Source organism: Colobus angolensis, unplaced genomic scaffold, assembly GCF_000951035.1.
Source record: "Colobus angolensis palliatus isolate OR3802 unplaced genomic scaffold, Cang.pa_1.0 Scaffold125, whole genome shotgun sequence".
In the NCBI taxonomy this organism is placed as follows: domain Eukaryota; kingdom Metazoa; phylum Chordata; class Mammalia; order Primates; family Cercopithecidae; genus Colobus; species Colobus angolensis.
In genome coordinates this window covers 109,497-129,580 of record NW_012113697.1, presented here as the reverse complement: position 1 = coordinate 129,580, position 20,084 = coordinate 109,497, and the positions used below count along the sequence as shown (strand labels likewise).

Sequence of the window (20,084 nt, the reverse complement as noted above, 5' to 3'; positions counted from 1 at the left end):
GTGTGTGTGTATATATACTTTTTTTATATATATACATGTACATATGTGTATGTGTGTGTATATATGCTTTTTTATATGCATACATATACATATGTGTGTGTGTGTATATATGTATATGTACACACATATATTATAAGGAGCAATTCTTGATATTTTTGCCCTTATTCCGTTTGTCATACCTAGAGTTCAACTAGCCACCATCTCTTCTAAAGAACAGTTATCGGCCGGGCGCGGTGGCTCAAGCCTGTAATCCCAGCACTTTGGGAGGCCGAGACGGGTGGATCACGAGGTCAGGAGATCGAAACCATCCTGGCTAACACGGTGAAACCCCGTCTCTACTAAAAATACGAAAAAATTAGCCGGGCGAGGTGGCGGGCGTCTGTAATCCCAGCTGCTCGGGAGGCTGAGGCAGGAGAATGGCGGGAACCCAGGAGGTGGAGCTTGCAGTGAGCTGAGATCCGGCCACTGCACTCCAGCCTGGGGGCAGAGCGAGACTCTGTCTCAAAAAAAAAAAAAAAAAAAAGAACCGTTATCACCATACTATCCATAAAAACTTGACTTTGCCTTTCCCCTATCTTATCTTCTCTGTCTTCCTCATGCTGACTGTTCTATTGTCAAGATGCAATTTGTTAATAAGACTCATGGCCAAAAATAAAGTAGAGGTGGACTTTGCAAAACCTTGTGAATATAAAGTGAAGTCCTAGGCCTAAATATGGCAGAAAGTTGATTATTAAAGAGCCTTCTTCTCTCGGCATATTGAAATGATGTCAGAGTACGCAATTATAAATACGACTGTCATATTTACTATGGAAAGATATCTATAGTACTTTGCTATGCTGGGTTACAGAAATATGTGTAATATAACACCACTGCTACTTAGAAGATGTGCTAAGTATGGAAAGAAAAGAATTCTAGAAGGGTAGACATCAATATTAATGGTGGTTATTGCTAGGTGATAGACTACAGGAAAACTTTGCCTTTCTCTACACACTTTCTGGCATTTGGAAGACTTTTTCCAATAACTGTATATTATTTCTAAAATTAATATAACAAAATAAAGAGATTTCAAAAAATAAAGATTTTATGTGTGACTTGTGCAAAAGGTTGTTGGTCAGCATACCCAGAATTTATAAAGGGAAAGTGTCCTTTACCCACTGCCAAGAATGGTGCAAAATGAAGCAGCTATTGTCTACATGGGATCACGTGCAAGTTAAGGGCTGAAACTTGAGGTGAGGAGAGCTTGCCTTTCCATGTACACAAAGGTCAGGGAAATCCCAAGTGTCAGTATGGATAACTCAAGCATCCCTAGAGACCCAGATTCTGAACCCAGTACCTACGTGTCAGAGAGAATGCGAACATTGTAGGTTCCACAGAAAACATTTCTCTCCTCCATTAGGACCTGCTGCGTTTCCTGGTTCTGGTATGCAGTCCACAGGTTGTACTCATTCTAACAAGGGAATATTTGAAGTTAAATCTCAGTGGTAACTTCAAATACCCACAGTCCCAGAGCCCCTAGGGTCTCCCTGGCAAGGGCACAGGACTCACGGATTCTTCCTCTGAAGGCTGAGGCTGCTGCTCTGCAGAGAAGGGAGCAGCCGGTGAGCAAGCACCAAAGGAAACCGTGAGTTAGAAAGTGTTGGGTCAAGGTTCTTAATTTTTCTTTCATCTCTTTGATTTTCCATGTGCCCTGATTCCATGAACTTTCAAGGCTGAATTCCAAATGGCACCAATAACACAACTTTTTCAAAAATGAGCTCACAAAGGGTATCCTCACAACATAAAGTCACAGATGCCCTTTGACTGACCATTTCACAGAAGTCGGAATGTCATGTGTATATTACATCTACCTGATAGTACAAAGCACACTCGGGATTTTAAGCGCCACATGTGAAATTACTGCTACACATGCTATGCATTTGCTTTTTTTTTTAGACAGAGTCTCACTCTGTCATCCAGGCTGGAATGTTGTGGCACAATCTCGGCTCACTGCAACCTCCGCCTCCTGGGTTCAAGCGATTCTCCTGCCTCAGCCTCCAGAGTAGCTGGAACTACAAGCATGCGCCACCATGCCCAGCTAATTTTTGTATTTTTAGTAGAGACAGGGTTTCACCATGTTGGCCAGGATGGTCTCAATCTCTTGACCTTGTGATCTGCCCGCCTCGGCCTCCCAAAGTGCTGGGATTACAGGCGTGAGCCACCATGCCTGGCTGCATTTTTTTTTTTAAGACAGTTTTGCTTTTCTCACCCAGGCTGGAGTGCAATGGCGTGATCTTGGCTCACTGCAATCTCTGCCTCCCAGGTTCAAGCAATTCTCCTGCCTCAACCTGCTAAGGAGGGGGGATTACAGGCATGCGCCATCGCGCCTGGCTAGTTTTTGTATTTTTAGTAGAGACGGGGTTTCACCATGTTGGCCAGGCTGGTCTCGAACTCCTGACCTCAGGTGAGCCGCCTGCCTCAGCCTCCCAAAGTGCTAGGATTACAGGCTTGAGCCACCACGCCCCACCTGCATTTGCATTTCAAAGTTTTCATACATCTGCAACCTTCATTTGTCCTGGCAGCTGCCTTACAAGATAGATCACTTGCCCCACAAAATGTTCTCATTATTTTACAGATAAGGTATCTGGGACTCAGGTAAAGGAAATCAATTTTATCAAGTCTTGACAGGGGTGCTTTTGTTTGCTTCCCAGTCTTTCTTTTATTTCCTTCCTGCCTGCCTTCATTCTTCCTCCCTCCTTTGCTTCCTCTATCACACACCTTCTGAGCAGGTATGGCATTCCAGACACGCTAAATTCTGGCATAGATGACTGAACTAGATTCTCAGTTCCATTTATATTCCCTGCCATATTCTATCCTCAAATAGTTGGAAATTACAGTCCCATTAAACTAGCAGGAAAGAAAAACCAGAATATATTTATCTTGAAGGCAAAGAAGAACATAGCATCATGTTTGCACCTGAGAGTCCTCTTGGGGACATCTCTGAAGTCTCCTTCCAAACCTTAGCCTTCTGCTCCATGCCTTTAGACTCTTCCTCAGATGCCCTCTTTCCTCTGCTCCCTCTCCTTAATCTTTAACCACGTAGCAATGTCCACCAAGAAGTTTCTGCCCAGAAGAATCTGCCAACCTGCCTCCCCTCCAGGGTCCAGGGAGCTTTCCATATCCCAGCCTAAATTAAATGATGCTGCCCTGGATTCTCCCAACCCAGAGAAACACGAAGGGTGGCTTGACAGTCAACAGGTTTATTTCAAATCTGGGAGGGAATTCTGACTGAGTTAGGTCGGAAGCCACACTCTCTTAGAGACTAAGAGTTTTTAAGGATTCAGGGTGGGAGAGTTTATCAGATGCTCGGACTGCTTTTGTGTCTCTTTGTTGTGCTTATCTGGGAGGGAGAGTTGTGTGTCTGTCCCCATACATCTTTCTGCAGCTGCAGACATATCCACCGAGTCTGATTTAGCTTCCCTATCTTAGTGCACTTGAAGGGAAAGGAATGTGCTTATTATGGCCCACTGTTTTACTGGGGCCCATTGTATGAGGGTGAAGTCCGGCAGTTACCCAAGAGACTTCCCACCCACCTCCCTCTGTGCCCAAGATGTCTTATCTGTGTTTTACTGTCTGCTCTTTCTGGCTGCTTGTAGTTAGAAGAGAAGTGATTTCCTTGAAACGCATGAGACTAGAAAGGGACCTGGTACTTAAAGTGGCGGTGTTTGTCCGAGATGACGGTGCTCCAGTTCTGTCAATACATTCCTAGAATGTCAGACACTGGCTGGGTAGTCCTTCTGTTGGGCCATTACTGACTGCATCACCCAAGGAAGAAGGGTGTTGTTTGTGTTATACATAAAAGAGCAACAGACTTGAAAACAAAAGCAGGTTCACGTTCAAATTAATGCCTCTTTCACTCAGCTGGCTGGGAGAGCTTGACTTCTCTGTGCCTCAGTTTCTTTATCTATAAAATGGGTGAAGGGACCAGCTCAGAAATGAATAACCGCAGGTCAAATGAAATCCAGAAATGTGTTTTCTTTTTTTTTTGAGACAGAGTCTCGCTCTGTCGTCCAGGCTGGAGTGCAGTGGCGCGATCTCAGCTCACTGCAAGCTCTGCCTCCTGCGTTCACGCCATTCTCCTGCCTCAGTCTCCCAAGTAGCTGGGACTACAGGCGCCCGCCACCACGCCCAGCTAATGTTTTGTAATTTTTAGTAGAGACGGGGTTTCACTATGTTGGCCAGGCTGGTCTCAAACTGTTGACCTTGTGATCCACCGGCCTTGGACTCCCAAAGTGCTGGGATTACAGTCGTGAGCCACCGCGCCTGGCCCAGAAATGTGTTTTCTTTGGCCAGTGTAGTTTTTAAAACTGCTTTTAAACGGTTGCCAGCATTTAATAAAAGCAAGAGATTTCACATAATATGTCAGATTTCTATCTTCTAAGGCTTAGATGGTCTAGCAAGTCAGGGGCCTCAAAATAATCTCTCAAGACAATAATTAGCCAGAACTGAGCAGCAGCTGGCCCTTCAGATGCAGGTGAACTGTCCAGTCCATGACAGCCACACCGTCCGCTACTGCCCACACCACCCGCCTCCTCCTTTGTGTCACCTGCCTGGCCCCTCCAGGTCATATGAGCTAGATGCTCTCTCTGGATGCTTCTGTTTCTCAAATTCTAATTTAACATAGCTTCCTTATGGGAAGCGGCAGTCAAACCATCCCTCATTAACTATCCTTTTGGGGCCAATTGAATAGACTTCAAAATAGACTTTAAGCAGAGAGGAGGGGGCAGAAATCTAATGGTTTTAGGAATATCAACCATGCCTTGATAGGCAAAGCAAAGCGTGCGAAGAGTCTTCCATTCACTCTTCATTATTGCCCACGAACTAGTGGAGAGGGCTACATTTAATTAACTCTCTCCTTCCATCCTAGAGCCAGAATGAACCTGGAAGTGAGAGATGAGGGAGCCGAATTCATCTAGGCCCCAGGCATTCTGGAACCAGCCCTGGCCCTCCCCTCGGGTCCTCCTCGAATTCCTGAGCAGCAGATGCTGGAGCCTCCAGAGGCATGGGCTCATGGAGTTGCTCCTGGCCTCTGAACTTGCCACTAAATGACCTGGTGCCATGGACACAGAACACGGCCATGGGCTTTGAAGTAAGGAAGAACCCTGAGAGGACAACCAGATCAATCCACCCATCCAACAGATGAGTAAAGCAAGGCTTAAGAAGAGGAAGTGTCGGCTGGGCGCAGTGGCTCACACCTGTAATCCCAGTACTTTGGGAGGCCGAGGCAGGTTGATCACGAGGTCAGGAGATCGAGACCATCCTGGTTAACACGGTGAAACCCCATCTCTACTAAAAATACAAAAAAATTAGCCATGTGTGGTGATGGGCACCTGTAGTCCCAGCTACATGGGAGGCTAAGGCAGGAGAATGGCGTGAACCCAGGAGGTGGAGCTTGCAGTGAGTCAAGATCACGCCACTGCATTCCAGCCTGGGCAACGACAGAGCGAAACTCTGTCTCAAGAAAAAAAAAAAAAGAAGAAGAAGAGGAAGTATCTTGCAAGTCAGTAGCAACACAGAACTCTGGTCTTCCTTAAGGAGTGTTACCTGCCATGATCCTCTGTCCTCACTCCAGAGCTGAGTCTGGACTTCAGCCTTCAATGGCCAATTAGAATGAGATGTTCACAGTTACTTGCCCCAGATGCTGTTGGAACCCACCTTCGTCCTCAGCTTCCACTTCGGATGTTTCACACGCATGTGCTTCCCATCATCCACCATTTTAGGAACTGGGATAGAAACCTTATTGGCATAATTAGGATCAATTCCTCTTGTGTAGGACCCCTGGAAAAAGACAAAAAACTAAAAGTAAATAAAAATAAAAACAGAAAATGGCTACTCTTAGCTCCCACACTGCAAGAAGAAGGGAAAAACTAGTTCTTGGCAAAATCTGAAAGATGGGTAAGCCCTGGCTGCGGCAGGCAGGCCCAGTTCTGGCTAGTTCCTCTGGCAGTGTGTGCAGATCGAATGGAGGAGAAAAATAAACACCAAATGCCACAGGGGGACCAGCAAAGATGGTTAGACTATCGCCAGCCTCACCATAGCTGCTGCTTCTCTTCCTCTGTCCTCTCTGCTGGGAAAAAAAAAATCAAGTTACCAAAATCCATAGTTTAGGGTGAGACTTCTGGCAAGAAACGGAGAAGTAAAAATGCTGGAGAAGATTACCATTGGGGAAAATTGCGTTTCAACTTAAAAAAATACTTTGCGGCCTTATAAACATCTGTGTTCCATATGAGGCTGATGCAGAAACACATTTATGGCTTTCTTGCTGTGTAAGCTGTGATATAACTCCCTGGGGACTGGGGGTTCTCTGCTTTGTGAGGTGTTGGAAAGGCTCTGCCTCTCTGCTCCTGAGTGCTGTCTATCCTTATTGTCCTTGTGAGATGCACTGACAATGAGAGAGTACTCAGTCATCAACAGGAGTTTGGACCAAAAAGAAAAGATCCATGAAGCTTAAAAGGCCACAAATGTAGAGCAGGAGGCCAGCTAAGGGTTTACGAAAGGTCCACAGTCAGATCAGCCTCAACACGAAAACGAAGCTGGTCTCAGACATTCCCCTTTCAGACTTGCAGGAAGTACCTGCATGAAGATAATCTGGTTCTGAATGAAGGCGTGTGCTGACAAGTCTGTCTTGACCTGTTGAGCCATGGCAGCCCAATGCTGGCTCACAGAGGCACACTTGTTCAGGGTATGTCTATCCAGCATTCCTGGAAAAAAAAAAAAAAAGGTGGATCCAGAAACCCCAGAACTGGGCCGAGATGGGAGGTGTCTGGGAAATCCCCTCAAACACCCCAGCATACTTAGAATGTACTTGGAGAGGTGGATGGGCAGGTAACGGATGAAGTCTCGGTATTTGCTGAACCCAGAAGACAGGTCTCTGATGTCATCCAGGTCAACCAATAGACTACAGGGATCGTACCCTGGCTTGGTTATGCCTCCTTTTTCAGAAAACAGCCTATTCATTTCGGAAATACACTGGAGTGAATTCCTCCATGGTTCCTCTAGAGTGAAGCCAGAGAAAGGTATGTGGTTGAGTTGGCTCTATAGAAACTCCAGGCCAAGAACAAGTCCTCACCAAAAGCTCTCCCACAAAATAAACCTCCTCAGAGTCTACCCTTAGGCCACTAGATTTTTGTCATCTCTTCTGCCACATGAGAATAGAACCTTTTGACCCAAATATACATGTGCTTTTCAACTTTTTCAGCCCAAGGAGAAGTCTAGAGTATCAGAGTCTGAAATGACATTGTGCCTGGAATTTTCTTAAAAATATTCCAACAAGAAAAAATTTTAAACAATTTAAGAAAGGGGGGGAAATGAATGGAATAAAATTGGTAAAATGTTGATAATTGTTGAACCCAGTGCTATGTGGGTGGGTGGTTATCATACTGTTCTATATCCTTTTGAAATTTGAAATTTTCCATATAAGTGTTTTTGAATCTATGCCTTGCATTTCCTACGATATTGTGTTTCCTATGATATTTCATGTATATGTCTTGCTTCAAAACCCAACTTAGGAGTGCGTTGAGGTGGGGAACCAAATTCCCCATTAATTTTATTCCCTCCTCAAGATCAAATCCAACACTGCAAAAATAGCCATTGGTGGGTTTAATTCTAGAGCTGGCCACCATGCCAGAGCCCAGGGACGAGATGATGGATTGTGGCTCGGAGCAGAGAAAGACTCCAAAGGAAACCATTGATAGTCTCCTTTCTGATTTCTATTTTCAGACGTGTCTTGTGGACACCGCAGTGAAGAGGTGAAAATATGGGTTTGGGGGCCATACTGATCAATTTCAATCCTTGCTCCTCCCCTTACCAGCTGTGAGAATTAGATGGGGAAGTAAATGTCAAAGAGCCCAGCACACTGTAGATGCTAAATGAATGCGAGTTCCTCAAATCTGCCATCCCCAGATGCTATCACCCTGCCAGCCCCTCCAGTTCCACGGGGTCTTCCCATTCTCACATCGGTTTCATATTGGCTTTCTTCTTGAAAGTTGACTTACCAGGGTTAGATGCTGCCCCAAGTAAGTGTTCATTTTCTGGGGCTTTGGACAAAGGAAGGGATGTGTGCTGAGTTTTGGCTGTCCAATAGACTTGTGAGGTCGCAGACTTGGAGCTGTCGTCTTTCTCGGGGGAAAAACACACACCTGTGATGTCTTGATTGAGCCCTGAAAAACAAAAGACCAAGACAAGGTTGCTCTTGAAGCAGGTGTGTTGAGGAAAATGAGGTGGAGAGAAACTTTTTCATTTTTTCTTCCTTTTTTTTTTTTTTTTGAGACAGAGTCTCACTCTGTCGCCCAGGCTGGAGTGCAGTGGCACGACTGCAGCTCACTTCAAGCTCCACCTCCTGGGTTCACGCCATTCTCCTGCCTCGGCCTCCCGAGTAGCTGGGACTACAGGCGCCCGCCACCACGCCTGGCTAATTTTTTGTATTTTTAGTAGAGACAGAGTTTCACCGTGTTAGCCAGGATGGTCTTGATCTCCTGACCTCGTGATCTGCCTGCCTTGGCCTCCCAAAGTGCTAGGATTACAGGCATGATTCTTCCTTCTTTTAAAGATGTACAGAACGGACCAGAGCAGTTGTGTCTGTTTTTATTTGGGGCCTCCAAACTTCTATGCAAAAATCTCAGAAAGCTTCCTGTTAGCGTTTCAGCGTACTTCCAATGTAAAATATCTTGAGCTGTTTACACAAGGAGAGAAAGAGTTGAGGTCCGGAATTGCAACAGGGAATGTTCTTTGGAAGCTCAAGATGAATTTTCTTTCATGATAGAAATAACCACCCTCGAGTCAAATTAGAACATTTAGCTTTTTTTTGGTTTGTTTTTGTTTTTTTGAGACGGAGTTTTGCTCTTATTGCCCAGGGTGGAATGCAATGGCATGGTCTTGGCTCACTGCAACCTCCACCTCCTGGGTTCAAGTGATTCTGCTGCCTCAGCCTCCCAAGTAGCTGGGATTACAAGCGCATGACAACTGGCTATTTTTTGTATTTTTAGTAGAGATGGGGTTTCGCCATGTTGGCCAGACTGGTCTCAAACTCCTGACCTCAAGTGATCCGCCCGCCTTGGCCTCCCAAAGTGCTAGGATTGCAAGCGTGAGCCACCATGCCCGGCCAGAACGTTTAATTTTTAAAGAGAGGATCTGTTCTAAGAAAAGAGAAGGTTGTTGGCCAGGCGCAGTGGCTCAAGCCTGTAATCCCAGCACGTTGGGAGGCTAAGGCGGGCGGATCACGAGGTCAGGAGATCGAGACCATCCTGGCTAACACAGTGAAACCCCGTCTCTACTAAAAATACAAAAAAAATTAGCCGGGCATGGTGGCAGGCCCCTGTAGTCCCAGCTACTCGGGAGGCTGAGGCAGGAGAATGGCGTGAACCCGGGAGGTGGAGCTTGCAGCAGTGAGCTGAGATCAGGCCAGCCTGGGTGACAGAGTGAGACTCCATCTCAAACAAACAAACAAACAAACAAAAAAAAAACAAAAAAGAAGGTTGCCACAACCTGTAATAGGACTTACACAACTCCAGTGTAAATAGCCCATTTCTATGGTGCGTGATGAAACTTTTGGAAGAGCACTGTGGAGCATTGCATCTGTGCGTACAAGCCAGGCCCTCTGCTGCTGGCAGCACTGCAGAGTGGAAGAGGCTCAGGAGGGGATCCTGGTTTTCAACCCACATGGTGGGTGACCTAAGCGAAGTCATTCAGATGCCCTGGACTTTGGTCTCCTTATGTAACTATTAAGGATCAACCAGTCGGTTGATCTCCGATCTAACTTACTGTTTTTGACACCCTGGGATTCACTGTGTCTTCATTCTATATTATCATTCTTTTATACCCCTGACACGCCAAATAAATCAAGTGACATACATTGTGATCTAACTGCATCCTAGGCCATCCAGCTTTAAAATTCTTTTGGATTCCACTAGTCTACAAATATGACCACCTCTCAGGTCTCATTGGTGACAGGAATTACACACCTTCAAGAGCTAAAACTCCAAAACGCCTCCATGTGACCACCCCCTCCCAGCTTTCTCCCACCCCTGCTTAAATCTGAGCTTCCCACACTGGACCCTTCCACTCCCAGACCCCTCCAAAGCTCAATTCTCTTGCCTCCTGATACAGTTTTGATATCTGTCCCCTCCAAATCTCATGTTGAAATGTGACCCCCAATATTGGAAGTGAGACCTGATGGGAGGTTTTTGGGTTTGGGGCAGATCTCTCATGAATGGCTTGGTGCCCTTCCCACACTAATGAGTGAGTTCTCGCTCTATTAATATAGTTCAAGAAAGAGCCGGCTGTTTAAAATAAACTGACACCGCTCCCCCTCTCTTGCTGCTTCTTTTTTCCCGCATTATACATTGATTTCCCTTACATTCCACCATGAGTGGAAGCTTCCTGAAGCCCTCACCAGAAAGAGATGCTGGTGCTATGCTTCTGGTACAGTCTGCAGAACTGCAAACCAAAGAAAACTCTTTTCCTTATAAATTACTTATACATTTCCTTATAAATTACTCAGCCTCAGGCATTCCTTTATAGCAAAGCAAAACAGACACCACCCTTATTGTTTCTTCTGCTTCCCTGAACTAGCTGGCCAAACACTTCCAGGATTCTCTAACACCCTAGGCCTGTGATTCTCAAAGAGAGATCCCCAGACCAGCAACATCAGCACTAGCTGGAAACTTGATAGAAATACAGAATACCTGGTTGGGTGCAGTGGTTCACGCGTGTAATCCCAGCACTTTGGGAGGCCGAGGCAGGTGGATCACAAGGTCAGGAGTTTGAGACCAGCCTGGCCAGCATGGTGAAACCCCGTCTCTACTAAAAAATACCAAAAAATCAGCCAGGCATGGTGGCACGCACCTGTAGTCCCAGCTACTTGGGAGGCTGAGGGAGGAGAATTGCTTGAACCCGGCAGGTGGAAGTTGCAGTGAGCCAAGATCGTGCCACTGCACTCCAGTCTGGCTGACAGAGTGAGATTCCATCTCAAAAAAAAAAAAAAAAAGAAAAGAAATACAGAATCCTGGGCCCACCTCAGACCAACTGAGTTCGAAGTTCTGGGGGAGGGGCTTGTTTTAACAGGTCCTGCTGGAGATCCTAATACAAGCTACAGCTGGAGAACTACCACCCTGGACTTATTTGACCCTTAAGCTATCTCCAGCCTTGGAGAAACTACTTTAAGGTTTGATTTCATGGATAAGCAAGGAGCATGGTAGAGTGAATGAAAAAAAAAAAAAAAAGCCGTAAGTTTTGACTTCTTGGTCTGGTTTCTGTGCAGGGCAGCTGAACAGCAAACCAATAGCTTCCCCTTTACAACCCTCTCAAGCCCAGTCCAATCCCTAAAGCAGGAATGACACCAGCATTAAGGGGTCAGAGGCAGGGGCCAGCCATTTCTGGGCCTATGAGATGCAGAAATCCATGATAAATGCTTGTCAGTTAAAAGTTGTGTACTTCCTCCCGCATTGATCATTTTCAAGAAGGAAGTTACATTCAGTCATTTCTCCTTTGGTAAACAGGATCGGGTGTCAGGACAAGGTGTCAGTTCAAAAAAGCCTATGCTGCATTCTGTGCAATCTCTGTCTACCTATGTTGTCTACAACTGCAGCTCCCTACAGATTTCTGAAGTCTTGCCTTCCGGTTTCTGGGGGCCCTCTGGTCTTTGCCTGTGGCCTTGTTTACCTGAGATACTGTTCTGCTCTCTCAGAAACAGAACTCTGATCACATTGGCAGCAGTGAGCAGTAATTTGGGGTTGCACATCTGCAGCAGTAAGAGAGTATAATTCGCCTTGGTCCAGTGGGTGCTGTTCCCAAACCAGTACAAGATCTCCTTCATCTTCTGTTCTACTGTTTTATCCAACATTTGGTTCAAGAAGGACTTCGCAACTTTCCCCTCTTTCTTGCTGAGGTCGATCCGGGACCTGTTATAGATGAAATCCTTTCCCTGTGTGGTCTGAAGGATATTTTGGAAATAGTGTAACAAATACAAGCTATTTAACTGCTTCAGAATGCTAACTAGAAACCTCCTCTGTGATATGTCATTGATCCTGCAGAACCACTCTTTGGTAGAGAAGATCTTCCAGGCTAAGACACACGTCTCACACTTCTGGCACAGAGGGATGGAATCGGTTCCCTTCTCACAATGAAAATAGGGGGCATTCTTGAGTGTTGATTCCGGGTTTTCCATGATCCTGAGATAACCAGCTCATTTCAGCCCTGCCCACTTACAGCGGCAACACCACCGAACACTAGAGGAACGGGAGAAATGAATAAATACCCCGGTTGTGCCTTTTCAATTACAAACGTCTCCCAGAGCAAAAGTAAATGGCTGCCATGGACAGAAAGCGTATCTCTCTCAGAAACTGCCAGTAGAAGTCTGGCTTTTTGTACAGACCTCCTTGGAAACATGGCTTTACCGTAAATCTCCTAAACCTGGCACTGCTTTATGTGGAGGCAGTTGCTGTATATTCTAAAAGAGCTGGTCATCTCATTTCTAGAACAACAAGAATACTGTTAGCCAAATTTAAGTAATATGTGGACTATTACTGGTATTGTGCTTTAATTACTGTTATATATGGCTTCTGAATATTCATGAATATAAAATAAGATGTAAACTTATATTTATATCTGTTCAGTTACAAGGTGGCTATCCCAATGATACTAAATATGTTTATATTCATTTTCTTAAGTCATCATCAAAGTAAAACCAGAAATGTTTAATATAAATTTAAGTTATTTAACTGCTTCAGAATACTAACCAGAATCTCACCATTGTCAAAGTGCCCAGGCAAAACACATTGGGCAGCTGACAGAAAGAGTTTCAAAGTCATGCTGAGATAATTCTCCTATTTCAGGTAAGACTAGGTTCAAACATTGACTCTGGTACTTAGGAGCTATATGGTCTTAGCAAGCAACCTGTCCTCTCTGAGCCTCAGTGTCTCCATCATAGTTATGAGGATGGAGAAGATAAAGGCGGGAAGTTGTTGTTGCTATTGTTACTGTTACTAAAGCATTATTACCCTAGATAAAACCAAAAGGTTTGCAATATTGTGTGCCTTTCTAATGTCCATGTTGGAAGACCAGGCATAACCAGAGAAAGGTAATGGAATCCCTGGGGTTTGGTTGGCAATGGTAGTCACATACTAGGGTCAGAATGGGGGGAATAGGAATCAGGTTAAGAATGAGATCAGTTCTCACAGCTCAACCTCTTCTGTCTGAAGAGGAATTCTGACTCTGCAATTACAAATGGTCCAGTAATGGAGCAGAACCATGTGGCACCAAAGTGAGCTGTTGGTGAATTCAGATGTTCAGTGTGGTTTCTTTTTTTGTTTGTTTTGTTTTGTTTTTAGTAAGTCTACATAATGGAAGAAGAGATACGGATGGGTAAATACAAAAGAGTGGCATACACACAGCTAAGGAAAATGCCAGAGAATATAAAATAAGCCCTTGTTCTATTTTTCCTTTTTTATTTGTTTTAGTCAATTTTCGGTTTTCAGACCAAGAAAAAGAAAAAAGATGTGCCCACTGCTTGAGGCGATGACAGAAGGCAAACCCCTTAGGGTAGTGTGCCCACCTTACAGATCCAAAGAGTCTGCTTCGGGCCTCCCTTCTCTTTGCCACCCTCCTTTGTCTGGCCTTCCTGATTAATTAAATATTAATCTACTCACACCTTTTCTCCAGATTCCTCTGCAGCCTCCCAAAGTGCTGGGATTACACACATGAGCCCCCGTGCCCGGCCCAAATATGCCCAACTCTTTTTTTTTTTTTTTTTTTTTTGACGGAGTCTTGCTCTGTCGCCCAGGCTGGAGTGCAGTGGTGCGATCTCGGCTCACTGCAAGCTCTGTATCCCAGGTTCATGCCATTCTCCTGCCACAGCCTCCCGAGTAGCTGGGACTACAGGCGCCCACCACCACGCCCGGCTAATTTTTTGTATTTTTAGTAGAAACTGGTTTTCACCATGTTAGCCAGGATGGTCTCGATCTCCTGACCTCGTGATCTGCCTGCCTCGGCCTCTCAAAGTGCTGGGATTACAGGTGTGAGCCACTGCGCCTGGACTTTTTTTTTTTTTTTTTTTTTTGACGGAGTCTTGCTCTGTCGCCCAGGCTGGAGTGCAGTGGCACAATCTTGGCTCACTGCAAGCTCTGTCTCCCGGGTTCACACCATTCTCCTGCCTTAGCCTCCAGAGCAGCTGGGACTACAGGAGCCCGCCACCATGCCCGGCTAGTTTTTTGTATTTTTAGTAGAGACGAGGTTTCACCATGGTCTTGATCTCCTGACCTCGTAATCTGCCTGCCTCAGCCTCCCAAAGTGCTGGGATTACAGGAGTGAGCCACTGTGCCTGGCCAAATATGCCCAACTCTTAATTTTGCTTTGCTCTTTTGTATCAAGAAGAAAGGTCTTGAACTTGAAAACTAATAGACAAAAAGTTAACAGGAAAATGAAGTTCAAGACAAGTAAGGAGACACCTAAATGGTTCCTTTTATATGAGCTCAAGTATTCTGGCCTAAATAAATTACATTTCAGGAATCTGACACAACTTAATGACATGACTGCAAATCAGGTGGGAATCTTTGAGAAACTAGGGAGAATGACAGAGGACGGTGTCTTAGTCCCATTGTGTTGCTATAACGGAATACCTGAGGCTGGGTAATTTATAAAGAAAATAAATTGATTTGTCTTATGGTTATGCAGGCTGTACAAGAAGCATGGTGTCGTCATGGCCATTCATGAGGGATCCAACCTATTATCTAAACACCTCCCACCCAGCTCCACCTCCAACATGGGAGATCAAATTTCTACATAAGATTTGGAGGGGACAAATATCCAAATTGTATCAAATGCGGGCAGGCATCTCAATTTTTTAAAAAAGAAAAACAAGATAGATTCTGGAAACAACAGACCAGTAAGCGTGATATTAACCCACAGCAGAAATCTAAAGTGGTTTATCAAATATTCTGTGAATATTCAGAAAAGAAAATGACCATGACCAAGCACTAACAACCTGCAGGGATTCAATAAAATAAGGCAGTCCAAGCTGATCTCAATTTCTCTTGAGATCATTATTAGATAGATCAAAGAAATTCAGACATAGCATATCTTTTTTTGTTTTGTTTTGTTTTTGAGATGGAGTCTTGCTCTGTAGCCCAGGCTGGAGTGCGGTGGCACGATCTCAGCTCACTTCAACCTCCACCTCCTGGGTTCAAGCAATTCTTCTGCCTCAGCCTTCTGAGTAGCTGGGATCACAGGCGTGTGCCACCATGGCTGGCTAATTTTTGTATTTTTAGTAGAGTCAGGGTTTCACCATGTTGGCCAGGCTGGTGTCGAACTTCTCAGCTCAGGTGATCCTCCTGCCTCAGCCTCCCAAAGTGTTGGGATTACAGGCGTGAGCCCCCACACCCGGCCTAAACATAGCATATCCTGATTTCTCCCACTGAAAATGTCTTTCATCAAGTTCAGTGGATAAAGGTGAAAACGCTGGGGCCACATTATTGCACAGTTCCACCCATGCATAATTTGTATGTAACTAAACCTAGAAGCTATTGACTGAGTGCCACAAGATTCTAGATTTGGTCCTAATCTCATCAAGATATTTAGCAATAAGGATAAGACTTAAGAAGAAAGGGTTACCAATTGTGCAGGTGACACTAAGCTAGGAAGGAGAGCGAATATACTGGATGAGGAATCATGAATCGCAAGTATCTCAGCATAAAGCAATAATGTGATGAAATTAAAGCAAAATCATTTTAAATCCTACACTGTATACATCCTTAGACACAAATATAGGTAACAAGTCAAGTTATGCTAAAGTAATATACTCTTGAGACAGGCCAATCAGACTGACTGAAGAAAAAGAGTTCCTGTGGCCTTGATAACGGTCACAGGAACAGACTCAAAATTTATATTTCTAGTGAATCCCACCAGAGACTTCAGGTTATAGCCTCAGAAATTCATTTAAAGACAGTTTGCCATTTGCCTAAAGGCTTGATGAATGCTTGTGATTAATCTTAGGAAGCTCATCTGCCGAAAGAAGAATGAAATAATCAGGGGGAAAGGAGTGAGAACCATAAAGGAAGGTGGAAAATTTAATATGCAAACAAGAACATCTGGGGCGTGGGGGTTACGTGACAGTTCTTGAAGCACCTCATTCTTTGAATGAGAAATCACACAAATCCACATAGTCCAGGTTACTTTAGAGGAGAGGAGTAGGACCGCTTTTCAGAGGTCACAGGGACTAAAACTCAAGACTCTGTTAAGACATTTCTTCTAATCCTTGCTGTCCCCAAATAGAAAGGGCTGCTGTGTGAGGCAGTGAGCCAGTGAGCCAGTGCATGGCGGGATGGCTGAGTCAGATGTTGTGTGTGGATTTGCAAACTTCAAGAAGTTTCTCTGCTATGCACTTTATTCCATACAATGTGCATGATGTAATAAGGAAGACAATATGATGCGGTGGGTAAAAGTCCAGTGTCATTCTACCCCAGACTTGAATCCCAGCTCTGCCACTCAGTCACCATGTGACCAGAGTGACCTTGAACAAATTAGCTAACTGCCCCGGACAGTTTCTCCATCTGCAAAAAAAGGATGATATGAGCATCTACCCAACGGGTGTGCTGTGAGGACTGAGTTAATATGCAGAAAGCACAAGGACAGTATCTAGCACATAGGAAATACACAAGTTAGCAATTTATCATGATAACTCTGCACTCTTTTCAGCCACTCTGAAGGTTCCTGGTCATCCATTTGACGCACAGTGTGACATTTATCTGAACAGACAGGAGAAAGGCACTAGAAAATGAGGGAGATTTGGTGCCTAAAAATTACTACAAACAGGCCGGGCGCGGTGGCTCATGCCTGTAATCCCAGCACTTTGGGAGGCTGAGGCAGGTGAATCACGAGGTCAGGAGTTTGAGACCATCCTGGCCAACATGGTCAAACTCCGTCTCTACTAAAAATACAAAAAATTAGCTGGGCGTGGTGGCAGGCACCTATAATCCCAGCTACTCAGGAGGCTGAGGCAGGAGAATTGCTTCAACCTGGGAGGTGGAGATTACAGTGAGCCAAGATCACACCACTGCACTCCAGCCCGAGCGATAGTGTGAGGCTCCATCTCGGGAAAAAAAAGAAAAAAAAAAAAAAAAAAAGAATTACTACAAACATATAGAGAACAGCACTATATGGAGCAAAAGAGAGCAGCTGGAGAATGTTCTCATTCAGAGACCCACAGGATTTCAAAAGCCAGCTACCATCAGCAGTTATTTCTGCCCCCAAATCACCCTAAAATGCAAATTCCATCACTGTGGCTGGCAAAGGTCTGGGATATGGCTCCTGGAGTCTAGGGAATAGTCTCCACCAAGGATGGTGCTGGCTTCTTGGATTCCTCTCCCAGATCTACAATCCGGATGGCGTTTTCCTTCTTGGAAAGCCAGAAGGCAGCATAGACTGGCTCTGAAAACTTGCAGGCAAACTTGTGAACCAGAGTCATGGCATCATGCTCTACGCCATAGAAGGAAAGGATCCCTCCTGGGAAGTCAACATAGACCCCGAGCCTCCGGAAAGGGCCAGCTTTAAGCGGGGTCTCCATGTCACTGTGCCAGGCTGTGAACTCCTTCCCATTCCATTGGAGGTTCCAGGAGAAGTTGTTTCCGGAAATGCAACTGTTGCGCTCCTCCCCTTTCCGGTCGATGCCTTTGCAGGTCAGGCCAACGTAGGTGCCTGCCCCGAAGATCTCCACCTCAAAATAGTACCTATGCAGGTACAGACTCTGCTGGGACAGCACTTGCCGCCAGTGCAGGAACCTGCTGGGGAGGTCCGGGTAGGAGTGCTCCCAGGGCGTGGTGTTGGTGACCTTGCGGTTGTCCTCCTGCAGCCGGAGATACCTGTGTGCTGTGTCCGGGTCGAATGTGATGTCATGAGCATCTGAGGAGACACAGAAGGCAGGAGAGTGGTTCAGGAACTGACAGCTGATTCAGACAGAACGGTTTAAACCCAGCTGGGCTCCAAAGCACATATGAGAAAACATCCATTTCTCCGTTCTCTATTTACCCAGGCTGCTATTTCCCTAGGCAAAGAGGTGAGTGAAGACCAGAAAACAGAGAGCACAAATCATCTACTCCCTTCCCTTATGAAGCTCAAATTGCTTGACATTGATATTATTTGATGAACTGAATGAAGAAATATATTAATTTACTCATTCATTCATTCATTCAACAAACATGTATTGAATGCCTGGCATTATCCTACCCAGTGTTGCCAAGTGTTTGGGGAAGCAGGTACTCCTATACCCACATTTGATCCATTCATTCATTTTTCAAAATATTTGAAAAACATCTTAAAAATGAATGAATGGATCAAATGGAGCATGAAGAACTCTCAAACATGCCCTCCTGTTCTCCTCCCACTCCCAAAGAATAACAGGGTCTAGTGCACCCCATTGCTTAAGTCAAGCTCTATGTCATTTTTGACATTTGTTTTGCCCTCACCCTCATCCCGCATCCTCACCACACACACAGGCAGCAGCAACTCCTATGGATTCTACCACTTCTCTCCAGCCCCATGCTTTACCCCCAACCTAAGCCAACACTCATCTCACTTGGACTCGTGCAGTGGGTTCCTGACTGGTCATTTCTCTGTTCTCTCTTGCCCACTTCAGGACTTCTCCACAACAGAGCTGTGCTGCTTATTTCGAGCTGTAGGCTAAGGCCAGTCATGTTGTTCTAAATTAAAACCCTTTCTTGGTGCCCCTTGCTCTTACAATAAAGCAGCAACCCCTCGCCCTGGCCTACCGGGCCCCGTGTCCCTGGTCCTTTCCTGTGTCTCTGACTCTCTCCCTTGATTGCTACATTCCCACCATGCTGATCTCAGACCTACTCAGCACTCAATCCTCTTTGAGCCTTTGGTACAACCTGTTCCCTCCAAGATGTGATCATGCCCTACCTTGAGTCTGGTGATTCCTACTGATCCATTCAGGCTACAACCGAGAGTTCATGTCCTCGAAGAGGCCCTTTGTGACTCTAAATCACTCTCTCTCAGAGCACCATGGCTTTTTAAACTTGGCACCCCTCCTCATTTGTAATAATGTATTCATGTGAGTATTTGTTTCCTGCTTGTCCTCCCTCTAATCTATGAGCTTCGCATTTTGCATGGGATTCTTCTCTAGCTCAGAGAAGATGCTCAGTATATGCTTGCCAAATGAATTAGCATATTAAAGGCTATTTAAAAAATTCCATAATTTAAAAAGTTCTCACTGGGTGCAGAGGCTTATGCCAACACTTCGGGAAGCTGAGATGGGAGAATCACTTGAGGCCAACAGCTTGAGACCAGCCTGGGCAACACAGCAAGGCTCCATCTCTACAATTGTTTTTTTTTTTTTTGAGACGGAGTCTTGCTCTGTCACCCAGGCTGGAGTGCAGTGGCCGGATCTCAGCTCACTGCAAGCTCCACCTCCTGGGTTCACGCCATTCTCCTGCCTCAGCCTCCCGAGTAGCTGGGACTACAGGCGCCTGCCACCTCACCCGGCTAGTTTTTTGTATTTTTTTTAGTAGAGACGGGGTTTCACCGTGTTAGCCAGGATGGTCTGGATCTCCTGACCTCGTGATCCGCCCGTCTCGGCCTCTCAAAGTGCTGGGATTACAGGCTTGAGCCACCGCGCCCGGCCTACAATTGTTAAAAAATTTTTTCTTTAAATTAGCCAGATGTGGTGGCATGTGTCTGCGGCTACTCAGGAGACTGAGGGAGGAGGATTGCTTGAATGTGGGAGGTCAAGACTGCAGTGAGCCATGATCAAGCCACTGCACCCCAGCCTGGGCAATAGAGTGAGACCCTTTCTCAAAAAATATACATACATACACACATATATATGTCTACATATATATATATATATGTAAACATACAAAATATGTCTTGACTGTTTATGTCAATTAACAGAAGGCTATTACTAGTTAAGTTCTTGAGGAATCAAAAGCTACAGGTGGATGTTCAACAATATGAGGGATTGGCATCCCAACTCCCACCTTGTTCGAGGGTCAGCTGTGCAGTGTTTTAAAAATGCTAATGGACCAAGTCAACACCACTTAATG

At 45.3% G+C, this 20,084-nt stretch overlaps 2 protein-coding genes across 3 annotated transcripts in view; both read right to left on the bottom strand.

The window, feature by feature from the left end:
• The window catches only part of CDRT1 (CMT1A duplicated region transcript 1), a 51,259-nt gene extending 38,828 nt beyond the window's left edge, over positions 1 to 12,431 (bottom strand). For both annotated transcript variants that reach the window (XM_011933217.1, XM_011933218.1), the window contains exons 1-6: positions 11,695 to 12,431; positions 8,031 to 8,195; positions 6,831 to 7,031; positions 6,610 to 6,737; positions 5,692 to 5,814; positions 1,338 to 1,447 (exon numbers count right to left, since the gene is read on the bottom strand). In XM_011933217.1, the coding sequence (XP_011788607.1) occupies positions 1,338 to 1,447; positions 5,692 to 5,814; positions 6,610 to 6,737; positions 6,831 to 7,031; positions 8,031 to 8,195; positions 11,695 to 12,199 (1,232 nt within the window). In that variant the 5' untranslated portion in view covers positions 12,200 to 12,431. The remainder of the gene's footprint in view (positions 1 to 1,337; positions 1,448 to 5,691; positions 5,815 to 6,609; positions 6,738 to 6,830; positions 7,032 to 8,030; positions 8,196 to 11,694) is intronic.
• A 4,239-nt stretch (positions 12,432 to 16,670) lies between these two features.
• TRIM16 (tripartite motif containing 16) overlaps positions 16,671 to 20,084 on the bottom strand; it is a 55,409-nt gene continuing 51,995 nt past the window's right edge. Inside the window, exon 9 of the mRNA XM_011933216.1 lies at positions 16,671 to 17,925. Within this exon, the coding sequence (XP_011788606.1) occupies positions 17,342 to 17,925 (584 nt within the window). The 3' untranslated portion in view covers positions 16,671 to 17,341. The remainder of the gene's footprint in view (positions 17,926 to 20,084) is intronic.